Source organism: Physeter macrocephalus, chromosome 18, assembly GCF_002837175.3.
Source record: "Physeter macrocephalus isolate SW-GA chromosome 18, ASM283717v5, whole genome shotgun sequence".
Taxonomy (NCBI): Eukaryota; Metazoa; Chordata; class Mammalia; order Artiodactyla; family Physeteridae; genus Physeter; species Physeter macrocephalus.
In genome coordinates this window covers 23029714-23044379 of record NC_041231.1, presented here as the reverse complement: position 1 = coordinate 23044379, position 14666 = coordinate 23029714, and the positions used below count along the sequence as shown (strand labels likewise).

Below are 14666 nucleotides of genomic sequence, written 5' to 3'. Positions count from 1 at the left end.
CCCTTGCCACTCACTCTCTCCTCCACCAACACCCATTTAGCCACACTGCTGGGGGGCAGCGGCTGGGGGGGAGAAGCAGAGACGCGGGACAGGGTTAGACGCCACCAGAACCCTTGGCAATAATGATACCCCAAAACGTGATACAAGGAACACAATTCGGGACGAACGCATTTACAGGTCACCATTTTCTGAGGCTGGACATGAGAGGAAGGTAATTTACCAAACAAAAGCCAAGCCGGGCTGTGGCAGGAAGGCAGGAAAGCAGAGGGCTTGAGAGGATGGTCTTTGAAATCGACAGAACTGAGTTCCAGCTCTGCCAGCCACGGCTGTGTGACAAGCCTGACTCTCCTGACCCTCGCGCTTCCCCTTTCTGAGAATGGTCTCTACCCCTACTTAGACTGCTACTTAGACTGCAAGAGCTAAGGCGCATAAAGTATTACACAGCAACTGGCATCTAACAAGCAACAGTTGCTGTCGTCACCAGCGGCAGCAGCAAGAGCAGAAGAGGAACAGAGGCGGAAGCCATCACAACTAAGAGACACCGAGCACATGTTCTAATCTGTGGGACCGAGGGCAAAAATCCCAAGAAGTCTGTGAGAGTGACACAGAGCTGAGAAACTCCTGGGTCCATCCTCAGGAAAGAAAGCCCATCCGGTGCCAGTCTCTCTGGGCTTAAGGCCACAGCTTCCAGGAGCTGCTTCCACTTGGACCTGGCGAATCCAGAAGCTGTTACGGTTAAGGCAGGAGTGGGAAGGGATCCTCCTAGGTCTGCCAAGTAGATGATTAGTGTAAGATGTCAGAGGAACTCTTAATGTTACAAAATCCCCAAGTCCAGCTTTATATTGCCACTGTGTGTCTTCAACTTAATCACGGAATTAGAGCAAATACACCTTAAGATTCTCTATGTAAAACTGGTTAAAATCCCTTTTCATTTGGGGAATTAGGAGAAGGCAGGAAGTCAATAAGTTGGACCAACTATTCAACTTAAATGGTTTCCAGGCACATAACCACCATTTACATGCAGTAATTCAATGTGTTATTCACAAATCATCTTTATCTACTCATTAAAGCAGGTTCCTGAGACTCTTCACAAGACAGAACTCATTTAGCTCAATTTGAGTCTGAGATGCTTCAAAGCATTTTTATCCTCTCTCTCATTCAAGAGATAACTTATTGTGTTCCCAGCAGGTGAAAAGATCACACATCGTGTGCCACATGCATGCATTATTAATGAAACACCGTGAGGTAAATAACGGTTGCAACCCCACTCTGCAGATAAGCAAACTAAGTCTGAGGGTGGCGACTTGCCCAAAGGCTCACAGTTGGCTACCAGGAGAGTTGGTACTTGAAACAAGGGTCCCTGGCAACCTGGCTCTTTGTCAGGAGCGTAAACTAATCACTTCCAGCGTGACCCCCTACTCTGCTCGGTGCTGCGAACACAACGCTGCACCAAACACATTCTCAGCTCTCCTGCACCTTGCAACCCTCAACCCCGACTTTCCAGCAGTCCAAATGTGCCTTCTCCATTAAACCCCACCTGGTTGCTGCAGGCTAAGCTCAGGAATAAAATTCATGGGGACAGATGCCTTTGTCAGTACCTCAGGAATTATCTTAACCATTCCTTGGCTAGCTGTTAGCAGACCACAGCACCACTTACCAGGGACCTGGATTTCTGGAGATGCTTCCCACAAAGGAAAGAAGCTGGAAAGGTTTCCCCAAACACTGCCCACACCCCTGCCACTTATAGTCCATCAACCAGCAGCATTACCTGGGAGCTTGTTAGAGCTGCAGAGTCTCCAGGCCGCACCTGACACCTGCTGAATCCCAGGTAATTTGTCTATACATTAAAGTTTGAGGTTGGTTGATTTATATCATGTAAAGCAAATCACCATAAGAAATGGGAAATAAAAGCTAATGGAATATAGACAGCATCATCAGAAAAATGCAAAAAAATCGTCATTTTCACAGATGCATTTTTTTCATCACCCAAAGAGATGATTAAGACGGGGTTACCATTAAATGTGAAGGACAATCCTACAAAGGTACTTAAACATGGGTTTTCGGTGGGGCTCTCTTCTTTTTCTCTGCCAATTTTAAAGCAGGGAGTCCTTGGCTTAATTATGTCCTGTGACACTGGCCCCTAGTTTCCTTATTTGAGAAATTCAGTGGCAGGTCCAGATGACCTCTCAAGTCCTGCCCAGCTCCCATATTTGAGGATATGAAATACGGGAGAACTGTGTCCCATTCACTGTTCATATGCACAGGGAAGCAGTGTTCAGTGGGGTGAGGGATGCCAGCGCTTGGGGTCACACAGTCCTTACTCCAAATCCCATTTCTGTTCTACGTTAGCTGTGTGACCTCAGGCAAGTTGCCTGTCCGCGCCTCAGCTGTCTCATGTGTAAAATGTTGCTGGTACGGCCTACTTCAGTATCGTGAGGATTCTGTGGATAATTATGTACAGCTCCAGTCTAGTGCCCAGTGCACTGAAGTAAACAGCTGTGAACATTAATAGGTTAAAGTGAAAAAAAAAAAAAAAAACTTTAAAACTTTACTTATGTTACAGGATAGCCAAGCTATGGATAGACATCCCCAGGGCACATGCACACAGGAAACGTTTGGTGAAAAAACGAATGATGACTTCACCTTATATGAGAGATCAGTTCATTTCAGCCAAGAGAATAACCTAAACGGGGAAAATTTTGAAGCCAGGGATATGTCTCCTAAAAGCCCGTCGTCTTGTTGAATATACTAACATCAGGCTCCGCTGCCAGAGAGAAAATCTGCACAAGCCCAGATACTTGACGAAGGGGGTCCCTTGTATATCATTCACTCCATTAAAGATGATTTCATTTTAATCACTTTTAAATAGATCTGTGGCTTGTGGCTACACCAGCTTCCTGTTTGAGAAAGAGTCACCTGCAAAAATGGGCCAGGGCCTATTAATAACATTTAATGGTGCATCTATTGAAACTATCTATATAATCTAAATGCTTTATTTTTGCAGGTTTATTTGACTTTGATTTTTTTCCCTCCTCTTGTCTATTGTCACTCCTGGCCTATGAGCTCCTTGCCGGTAGCAACTGGGACTCTTTTCAGCTCGATATCTAATTAACCCTTTAGTACACGAGGCTGGGTGAAAGAGAAGTGTAACAGTGTTACAGAGCTGACAGGGGAACTAAGAAGGGCCAGGTCACTGAAGTCTTGCCAGCTGTCTTAGGTTCGGAAATAAGGAAATGGCATCTGTAATCCTGAAAGCAGGAAAATATATTTTCGAGAAGCTAGTACCAGGTAAGGACTAGTAAGCTTTCTGAGTGAGGATGTTTAGGGCCTTTAGGCCTGTCTGTAGGAAGCAGCTACTGACCCACAGTTGGACAGGCTGTGATCCCCTAGGTCAGGGCTTTTCCCTGCCTGAAGTGCCCAGAACCCCTTTGCCTCTTACAGAAAATAAAATCCTACCCATTAAGAGAGCTTGTGGGTTCAGAAAGGCAAGAATGGGGAAAAAGGATAGGAAAAGTCGAAACTCCAGCCACTTTTCTCCCTGTCACCTACGGCCTTCCGTGCAGCCCCCTGCCCTCACCTAGACCCAGTAGCCCGCTCTGGGATGAACAAGGATGATTTGCAGATCCTCTTTGTCAAGCCTGGTCCCACCCCGCCTCCATGAGACGTGTTCTCATGGAGACACCACTGGAACACACTTGAACGTACTCCATGCTGGAAGGCGGGTTCCTCTAGAATTCAGTACCTGGCTGAACTCTTCACTGATGCCACTGAAGCAGATGGTGTGTAACCCCCTGGGAGGCCCAGGCCCATGCTGTCATCTTTGCATTCTCAGCACCTACAACACTGACTGGTGACTAATATGTTCAGTTAATCTCATCAACAAACAGAGCCGTAACTGTGAAGTTTTGGCACCTGAGGCATTTGTTACAAATGCACATTCTACCCCAGAGGTCTGATGGAGCAGGTCCGGGGCAGGGACGGGAGCCTGTATTTTTTAACACTGACTGGGTGGAGCTAAATCCTGATGGGGTGGGGTTGGCGAGCCATGTAGTGAGGGCCCACCTTTGTGATTCAAAACACAAGAACACAAATACTCACTAGGAACCTACTATGCACGTGCACTTCCAGGAGCAAACACAGAGACACTTATGTGCCTCGAGGTCAGGAGGGAGGGACGGAGGAGGAATTAATGATCCGTAATACAAATACAGGCTATAAAAATGCGGGAGGACCACAAAGGAGGTGGGCTTAATCATGCCTGGGCCAAGTGCTTTTAAGGACAATTATAGAGGTGGCAACTCAAGAAGGCCTCAAGGGATGTGTGGCAGCTTTTTAGGTAGACAAAGGGGAGGAGGGCAACCCAAGCAGAAGGAACTTCACAGGACAAATCTCAGAGGCTGGCAAGTCCATGGTTTATCCAGCAGAAGGGCCAGGCGTTTGCTGTTGTTACCAGAGAGAATGGGCAGACTGAGCGGTATAATGGAGTTGGGGAGACACAGGTGATGAAGCTGAAAAGGAGGTGGGCTTCACATTAAAAAGAGCAATACAGGGCTTCCCTGGTGGCGCAGTGGTTGGGAGTCCGCCTGCCGATGCGGGGGACGCGGGTTCGTGCCCCGGTCCGGGAGGATCCCACGTGGCGCGGAGCGGCTGGGCCCGTGAGCCATGGCCGCTGAGCCTGCGCGTCCGGAGCCTGTGCTCCGCGGCGGGAGAGGCCACAACAATGAGAGGCCCGCGTACCGCAAAAACAAAACAAAACAAAACAAAACAGAGCAATACAGAAGCTTCTACCACAAAAGTCAATCACAGCTGCTGGTAAAGGTAGGGGTGCAGACCCACAATTCCACCTGGCTGGAGCACACAACCCCACAACAGAGGCACCCTTAGGTGGTGAGAGACACAGAGTCAAAACCCACTGCCGTGGCAGAGGAGGGGGCAGGGGAGTTTTGGAACGACGAGACCAGGCATAGTTTAGAAGGCTGAGCTGTGAGCCCAGGTCGGGGAGGCTTGGGGAGAGACAAGCTTGGGAGCAGGAGGCGACAGCGTGTGATTGGGGCTGGAGGGCCCCAGGATGTGCAGAGGGGGGGACATGGAGAGGACGGGACGGCTTCGCCTGGGAGCAACGTCAAGTACAGAACTGGACGGGGAAGGGTACGTGAGAGAGAAGGGGATTCCAGGTAGGATGGTGGTGGTGTTGACCATAACAGGGTAGGTCGTGTGTGTCCAGAACTCAGGAGAGAGGTCAGGGCTAGGAGGCAGATTTGCAACTGATAATTAGAGTAAAATCAGCTGCCACAGGAGAAGGGAAAGTCACTGTGGGTAGAATTCAACAGCCCCCTAAATATTTAGTGTGGGCTGAGCTGTCCTAGGCTCTGATCCAGGAGCTGAGGACAGAGTGGTGGGGGAAGTGTACATTCTGGTGAGAGAAGACAGACAAACAGTGCTAACCCTACAGAGACAATAAAGCAGGAGCAGGCCCTCAGGGAATGTGTCAGGAGGTGCGGGTCATTCTGTATCAATGGTCAGGGAAGGCCTCGCTGAGAAGATGACATTCGAGCGGAGACTGGAAGTAAGGGAAGCGCAGACCCAGCTGATGACTGAGGGAAGAGCATCCCAGGAGGAAGGACCCCCAGGGGCAAAGGCCCATTCTTAGGATGATGGAGAAAGAGCAAGGGGTCCAGCAAGCAAGAAGGGCATGTGCAGTAGGGAGGGTGACAGAGAGACAGCAGGAGAGAGGCGTACCAGGCGGGGCAGGAAACGCTGCAGACTCTCATGGGCTGCGATGAGCACTCTGGCTTCTGCTTGGAGAGGACCCGGGAGCAGAGAAGTGACATGTTTTAACTGTGGTATTTAAAGGCACCGCTTTGGCTGCTGCGATGGGAATGAACTGTACGAGGCAAGAGCTGAAGCGGGGAGATGCTTCTCTTAGGATGCTCTTGCCTTCATCCAGATGACAGGCGTGGCGTGGTCCAGGGTCTGGGATGCAGGTGGGGAGAGCACGTTGGATTCTAGATGCCTTTTGAGGGTAGAATCAATAGCATTTGCTGTTAACGGATGTAGCAGGAGGAAGAAGGATGGGGGAGGTAAGGAGGAAGAGGAGGAGAATCACAGATGACTCCAAGATTTGGAGGGGGGGGCGATGAACAACTGGAAGGAGGGGGCTGCTTTAACTGCTCTGGTCTGAGACGACACAGACGAAGGAGACAAGATGGGGAGGGCAGCCCAGGAAGTGGTCTGGCACATGTTGAGTAAGGATGTGTATCAGACATCCACATGGAGACGGAGAGGAGGAGTTGGATGCATGAGCGTAAGGCCTGGGGAATCACCAGGGTACAGACGGAGCCGAAAGCCTTGTGACTGGATGAGATCACTGTGTGGATGGGAACAAGAGAAGAGGCCTGAGCACTGAGCCCATGGATAAAGCTTAGAGGAGAGGGGGGTCACCATGAGATGAAAACAAAGCAGTCGGAGGCACACAACCAAGAGTGGCCTCCAAGAATCAAGACAGGTCCGAGTTTTACATACCCAGAAAAGGGGGGGGAAAACTCTTCATCCTACACCCCCAGCCAAAATTATCCCCCAAACGTCTGAATCCTTAGCCATAAAGTCTAATTAAAAAAACAAAGAAACAAATAAAGACTTACTGGAGTTTACTACTGAAACTGCAGATAGCTCTACTGGGAGGACTCTCAAATTCATCCATGACGGGAATAAATTAGGGTGCTGGCTTCCTAACACTGAATTCAGACAAGGTGCTCTGGGGAACCACTGATGGGCGAATGGCTGGTTAACTAGGGAGCACTGGATAATAATTCTAGTAGTTAGCATTTACTGTACACGTATTCTATGCTAGGACACTCGTTGGTGTTTCACAATCATAGCGCTCATGCAGCCCTCAGAATATCCTATGATTATTTATCCCCATTTCACAAACCATGCAGGTGAGGCCTAGTGAGGCTAGAACATTTGTTCATCATCACAGAGTAGGCTGGAAGGTAGGACAGGCCAAGAGGTAGGTGCCAAAGACTTTCAATTAGCAGGAGACCTTTGGATGGTGTGGTTCTCGAGACTGATGTCATCGGCGGCAGACATCAGCTACCTGAGGTGAAGGCTGCCCTTGGAGGGCTCTCCTGAGAGCCTTACCACCCTCTCTACAATCTTGTTTCTCTTGGGGGGAGAAAAGATACAAGGGAACCTCTAGAACACAATGTGGAACACAATGTGTTCACGGCCCCGAGGGAAAGAGGGGCACCCTGCATCTCCAGAGAAGTGGAGAAAGTTCAATAGTAGCTATGGGATGACTGATCAGGCAAAATGAATTCATATGTGCAATGCTGGAACTAAATATTATTTCTAAATTAATACAGCTTCAACGTCTGTTGAAGATTTGGACATGGTGGCAGTAACATGTTTCATTTGATTACCGGCTTTCAGAGAACAAAAATGTGCAAACACACAGTAGAAGAGCTACAGTCTGTCTTCACTGGAGTTACCGTGGTCTTAACTTAAAAGATATTAGATATTCTTTAAAAGTTGTGTTAAGCTACAAAGATACATTTACAACACAGGGAATAGACTCAATATTTTAAAATAACTATAAATGGAATATAACCTTTAAAAATTATGAATCACTATATTGTACACTGTATAACTTACATAATATTGTACATCAACTATGCTTCCAAAAGAAAAAAAGATACCAGATATTCTTTAAAAGTTGTGTTGCTATATAGTTTTAGTATCTTAGACCATTCTTAAAAATGTTGTGCCTGTAAGGAGACTAATTTTTGACCTGTTTATAAACACACTCTCTTGATACTGTTTCCAGCAGCCCACCAGTATCCAATGGTCCAGAGGTCCAGATTTAACACCTTGAAAACAGATACCAGGTAACAGCAATTACAACACACCTTTGAAAACAAAGACACACGTGATTTCATTCTGCTACAATTTGCCAAAACCATTCTTGTTTTGACAGTAAAACGCTCTCTTAGCATCTCATAACGAAAGTGAAAATATTTTTAAAAAACAAAACAAAAAACCAGACTCACTGTATCTTAACCACCCCCCAACTTCTCTGTGTCCCCAGAAAAGACAATGACTCCAAGTGTCGGTTCTTGTAGATGGGTGCTAATTGCAACAGGAAGGAAGGAATGAGCTTGTCTCCCTAAGAAAAGATGACTATCACTTTTAAAAAATCTTGCAGGTGTTTTACGCAAGGCTTTTAAAAACCAGATTTGCGTGTACTGAGTAAATTTCACGGAAAACTGACACATCCATGCCTCCCTGACACTTAACCACAGAGATACAGTGTCATCAAAACTTCCAAAAGCTCTTGGGACAACCTTGAAGTGTCATCCTTGGGCACCGGCTGGGTGACAGATACTACGAAGGGACTTTGCGATTCATCCATTTATTCGTTTGTCAAAAATTTGTTGCGCTCCTACTAGGTGCCAGGCACAAGTTCCTGCTCACTGGCGCGTAACAGAGGGGGAAATGTTGAAGGCTTGAGACAGATGGAAAAATAAACAGTTTCCTACACAACACAACTCGGTAGCATTATAAACTGGATGAAGAAAAACAGGGAGGACATAAGCGATGGGACGGAGGAGGGGCGCTAACTTAGATGCGGCAGTCATGTAGGCATTTCTGAGAAGGTACCTGAGCTGTCCCCTGCGAAAGTTACTAATTGTCGCCACTTTACCAACAAGGTGAGGCATGGCTCACCACTGACTCCCCAGCGCCTAGCAGGCGTGTGGGTCCACGGTAAGTGCTCAAGAAACAGCTGCCCGGTGGATGAGAAAGAATGCAAAGGCAGCATCGGTGGGCGGGGGTGGGCGCCCGCTGTGCCATAGTAATACCACCTCCGCACACTTCCCAGGCGGCTGGTTGACTTTCCCGAGCGCTGTCACAGCGACGGTCGTGTCCCGAGTTCCCCAAGAGCCCCGTGGGGGGTGCCCAGGACAGCATCAGCCGCCCCGCTTTACAGCGAGGACCGATCACCCCGCCAGGCCCGGCATCTCCCACTGCCCAGACAGGATACCCGCCCGCCGGCGTTTCTTCTTCGGAAGGAAAGAAAGAGGAAAAGTGCTGCCGAAACTTCAGCGACTGCGTGTTTTCTCTCCCGGCCGTGAGGCGAGGCCGCCCGACAGCCGCTCGCGCCGGCCCAAAACCCTCGGCTTCCGAGCCGGCTCTGCGCGAGCTCGCGCGGCGGGGCCGGCGGCCGGGGCCCGGGGCTGGGGGCCGGGCCGCCCGAGCGCACCCGGCCCGGGGCGGGGGAGGCGGGCCCCGAGACAAAGCGGCGGCGCAGGCCCGGCGGGCGCACGGCGGCGGTGGCGGCGGCGAGCCCCGCGACCCCCTCACCTGTCGAGCCAGAAGGTCCAGGGCGAGTGCAGCGGGACCCCACCCGGCTCGGGCCGCAGCTCCGAGAGCTGCTGCAGGCCCAGCGGCGGCGCGGCGGCGGCGGCGCGGGGCCCCGTTGGTGCCCGGGCCCCGGCGGGGGGCGCGGCGGCCGGGGGCAACGCCATTTTCTCCGCCCCGCCTGCGAGGCCGGCGGGCGCGCGGACCGCGGGGCGTGCAGCGGCTGCGTCACCCAGGCCCCCGCCCGCCCCGCCGCGGCCGCCCCGCCCCGCCCCGCGCGCGCCCCGCCCCGGCCCGGCCCTTCGCCCGCCCGGCCTGGGAGCCGCGCCGCCGGGCCGCCCGGGCCCGGCCCGCCTGGGGCCGCCGAACAAAAGCACGGCCCACGCGAGTGGGGGGGCCGATTCGGCGCAGGCACCGACCCAGCGCGTGCGGGGACTGACGGACTCGCGGGTCTGGGGGAGGGCAGAGCGGCGGCGGGGACGGCTTCCAGGCTACAGGGGTGGGAGGAACAGAGGAAGGGTCGAGCGGTGGGTTCTGCAGCCAGACAGGAGGTGAGCAAGATGTATGGGTGGGCTACAGAAAGATGGAGGGATGGATGGATGGACGGTCCAGTGGATGGAGTCTCAGACCCACAGAGTGGGAGGGGAGGAGGGGTGGACAGACATACCAGCAGTCTGAAGGATGGGTGGGAAAGCTGGCAGATGGTTGGAGGAGGGGTGGAGGGACGGAAAGGCAGATGGAAGCACAGTTGGATGTGAGAGACAGATGCCCGGGGAACCGCTGGCCAAATGAATAGAGACTGGAGTGCCCACGAGTGCAGAAAGAAAGGGTCAGACAGACAGAACCAGGACCACTGACCGGGGGCTGAAGTTGTTACAGGTCAGTTTTGCATGTTTCCTAACTCGGCTGATTTGAAGGGGCCACCAGGTGCCCAGAGTGTGACCGGCTTTAAATGAGGGTGCCCAAAATCAGCCCAAGGTCTCCACACTTGCCCCAAAGCACCCACAAGGAAGGAGGAGGAAACTGGGTATCAGGAACCCAGCCCTCCGCTTTCTGCACCTTTGAATACAGAGGAAGGCCCTATGGCCCTTAAGATTCCTGAGCCTCCTAGCACCGCCCCTTGGCAAGTGTCTATCATTCTCTCTTTCAAAAGAAAAGGAAACGCATGAGGGCATGTGAACACACATGTCACAACTGGCATGGACATGGACACCCTCCTTAAGCTTGAATTTCTGGATAGTGCCTCTTTGGCCTTTACCAGCTGTGGATGTTGAGTTCTGTCTCCTCAAAGATTTTCTCCGTGGCCTAGCATACATTCCGCTCTTAGCCTGAGCATCTCTGGGATGGACTAGAAGAGGAGCTACAAAACTAGATGGGTTCGGGGGTTTCACAGGCATTGTAAACACCTGTTATGAATCCCAGGGTAGGTGCCTTCCCCCCAAAATATTCAAGTTCAGATAAAATGACCACAATGAAAACAAAACCACTGCTTTGCAATCCCTGCTTCGAACATAATTTTTATACAACGTATGATGCTGGAAGCAGTGACATATTTAAAAGCCCTTCCACCTCTGAGATACAAGGGGCGCTTTGGGTTAGATGCATTTTGGGGGTTGGTTAATTTCTCCTTTTATTTTTTCCAGAAAATGCATATATGGCAGTGTTTAAGCTATTCTGAGCATATTTATCCTTATTAACTCATTTAATCCTCACAAAATCCAATGAGGAGGATACTATTATTAGCACATTTAATAGATGAAAAGTGGAGAAGTTAAATTAACCCCAAGGTCACCCAGTTAGTGAGAGAGCCAGGATTTGAACATACGTATTCAGGGTCCAGAGTCTAGGCTTCTAACTGCCAGTCTCTACTGCCTCTCTAACTGGAAAACTAACAGGTCCACATAGTAAACATAAGAAAATGAATAGTAAGTCTCCTTCCCTCCCAAGACGATCAGTCTTCTTGCCCAGAGGAAACCACTGTTAACAGTTTCCTTCCGGAAAAATGCCAGTATGCCTGTAAAGGCATATATCTACAAATATAAATTGTATACCTACCTATATCTTTTAAAAAGAAATAGAAGCATTTTATACCATTGCTGCACCTCCTTATCTTAATTGACATTATATATTTGAAGACTTTCATATCAAAACATATAAATCTACTGCATTTTAAAGACTGCAAAGTAATCCATTCTAAAGAAGTAATGTAATTTAATTCACTAGCCCTCAAGATTTATTTGGTTTGCAGTCGTTTTCTTTGATAAATGATGCTACTATAAGCATTTTTATGTTTAATGTCTTTCCTCATCTGCACAAGTTTATCTCAGAATAAGTTTGGAGAAGAAGAATTTTTGCCTGTGTCTAAAATTGCTAAATTACATTGCTAAATTACCATGCAAATGGTTACATACATTTATATATAATTGATTTATAAATAATGGCTGATTCTGAAATTTTATATTTACTTAGTGACATCTTTAATCTTTATATAAAATTCTAAGGCATTGGTAGAAAGGGAGTTTTTGCTTTCTATTGATTAGAACTAGTCAAACTGTCAAGTTTAGCTTCTTCCTTATGTTCTGGGATAATACTCTCAGCAAGAAAGGAATATTTTAAAAGTTTTATCTGCAGTTTCTGAAAGAGAGTATGCACCACATGATAAATTACTTTCAGAATTTAGAACTAGGAACAGTCTGGCAATTTGTCTTTATTGAATATCAATTAGGTACCTCCCTCTCTTTTTGCTTTGGCTTCCAGGATGCTCGAAATTACATCTGCTGTTCAATCACAACATCAATATCAACCAATGAAAAAGCATCACTATTTTTACGTTAATATATTCCTATTTTAATGTTAATGACCCAGTTGCACGTGTGCATCTTATACCGTGAACCCCTCAAATCTATTTTGGAAGCAGGTGATATACAAAAAATATAAAATTTAAATCACCTTAAGATCAATAAAAGAAGTCAGGCAACATGACTAAGGTGAGAAGCAAGGAGGGAACAATGGGCATTACTTTTGTTCCCTTCCTGTTTGAAATGTGTAAGAGACTTAACGCTTGTTATCACTCTTCAGAATCATCCTCAGAAGATAATAAATGAGGAAAATTCCCCTCATCTTTCCCACTTTGCAACTGGGCAGCAGGAATTCCAATAATGTCAGGGTAGAAAGGGAACTTGGAGATTACCTACGCACACCCATATTACAAATGGAGAAACTGAGGCCCAGAGAGGTGAGGTGACTTACCCGAGGCCACAGCTCTAGGAAATAACACAGGCAGGACTAGAACGTGGGTAGCTTGAGATCCAGGCCAATGTGCTCTCCCACTGCGTAACACGCAACTCAGACAGCTTGGGGCGGCAGGAGGGAGGAAGAGAAGGTGACCCCACAGCCCCTAGCAATGAAAGCAACAAAAAAGACTTGAGGCACTCATAAATAATTAAGCAATTAGCTGCAGCAGCTACTCCCCTCCCTTGCAGCATCCAGTCACCAAGGCAACTTGGGCAGGGTGCCTGCTGGTTGCCTAGTAACCGTGTGGTCTGCTCCCCTGACATGCTCCCTAGGCATCAAAAAGGATTTGAGAGCCGGGAAGAGCCTTAGACAGGGACCACTACTCCAACACCTTCATTTTCCAAATGGGTAAATGGAGGCCCAGAGAAGCCGAGTAACCTGCCCAAGGTCACACAGCTACTCAGAGGCACAGCCAGTCTCCATTTCTAGTTGCTTTCCATTGCACTATGGCTGCCTCAGGGACACTGCAGATGGAGGAGAGGAGATCTCTCCACAGTTCCTAGAAGCACGAGAAAGATGGAGAGAGCAAGCAAGAAAGAGACGGAGACCTTCAGCTTTCATATGCAATTAACAGGAGCTGCTAATCCCATCGGCCAGACTTTCATCATCACCATGGCAACATGGGTGAGGTGGGTACTGGTTGCCTAGTAACAAGTGGTCCTCTGTCTTCCACTCACATCCGGCTCCCTGGGAGTCACAGGAACAGCAGAACGTTGGAGCCGGAAGGGAAGGCAGGGATCCGAACTCATAGTCTCCTCCTCTGACTGAGGTTCAGGGCCGCTGTACAAGGTGACACAGCCACAGAGCTAGCTAGTGACAGGGACTAGTTGGTCAGCGAGCCTTTCCTGCATTCACTGCATTTACTGCTGTCACAGCACTGTGGAAAGGGAAGCTTCACTCAATAAAGACAAAACATGGCAGGGGAATGGCAAGTGGTCCCCAGGAGAGATTTCTACCGCTTGTCTAAACGGTGGCAATTCTGCACACGAGGCCTGGCACACAAGGGGCACTCTGCACCGTATGAAACACAGGGTCTCTGAAGTCAGAACACCTGAGTCAAAAGCCAGTTCTCCCCAAACCTGGAAAGCTTCTTATCCCTCTGCACCTCTGTCTCCACATCTAAGAAATGGGCATCCTGATATTCCCTACCTCTCGAGATGTCATCAGGATTAAATGAGAAAACGTACACATCAAGTGCCTGGTATACAGTAAAGATGTAGTAAATGTTAAGTAGTCATTTATTCCACTTTCAGTAAATATTTGTTGCATGTCTGCTATGTAAATGCCACTGTTCTAGGGTCTTGAGATTCATTAGCGAGCAATACAGACAAAAGAAATCCCTATTTCAGGAAGCACACTTTCCAGGGGAATGAATATTTGATACACACACACACACACACACAATACATATATCTATTTAAGTGTTTGTTGAATGGGTGGAGAAACTCATTGGCAATATGCTATGTTTATGCTACTGGGCTCCTTCTCTAAGACTGAGAAGTTTCCCGTATACAGGGTGTGATGCTATAAATATGCAGGCCTGTCTTACCTGTGGAAACTCCCGTCGTTTTCCTTTCTTTTGAAAGCTCGGAGAAAAAGGAAGGCAGTGGCCACTAGATGGCAGACCTGTCTCCCCAGATACTGGGCCTGGAGGCACAGGCTAGGGGCACAGACCCTGACAGACACTTGCAGCAAAGGCAAGGGCTGCAGCTGGTCCGTCCCAGGGCAAGGCTAGGAGGGGTGGGGGAGACTAGAAACGCCTCTGGGACACCGGGGGTGTAGGGGGAGACTGTAGTGTGGTGTAAGAGTGATTGCTTTAGTGAGACTGAATCCTGCCTTAACCAAGACCTTGCCCCAGGTAAGCTGTGTAACCCGGGGGAGTTTTATTCACCTTGCTGAGCTCCAGGTCTCTCCTGTGGAACAGAGAGGTAATAACAAGAGCTCCCTCTTGTTGCCGCTTTGAGGCATGCATGAGAAAACATGTCTAAGGCACCTTGCAAGCTGCACATCGAAAA

At 49.0% G+C, this 14666-nt stretch overlaps 1 protein-coding gene across 2 annotated transcripts in view; it reads right to left on the bottom strand.

The window, feature by feature from the left end:
- The window catches only part of EIF4E3 (eukaryotic translation initiation factor 4E family member 3), a 38210-nt gene extending 28665 nt beyond the window's left edge, over positions 1-9545 (bottom strand). The window contains exon 1 of one of the 2 annotated variants that reach the window (XM_024123962.3): positions 9361-9545. In XM_024123962.3, coding sequence (XP_023979730.1) covers positions 9361-9524 — 164 coding nt within the window. In that variant the 5' untranslated portion in view covers positions 9525-9545. The remainder of the gene's footprint in view (positions 1-9360) is intronic. The other variant, XM_028478420.2, reaches the window with a different exon arrangement.
- Between the last annotated feature and the right edge of the window lie 5121 nt (positions 9546-14666).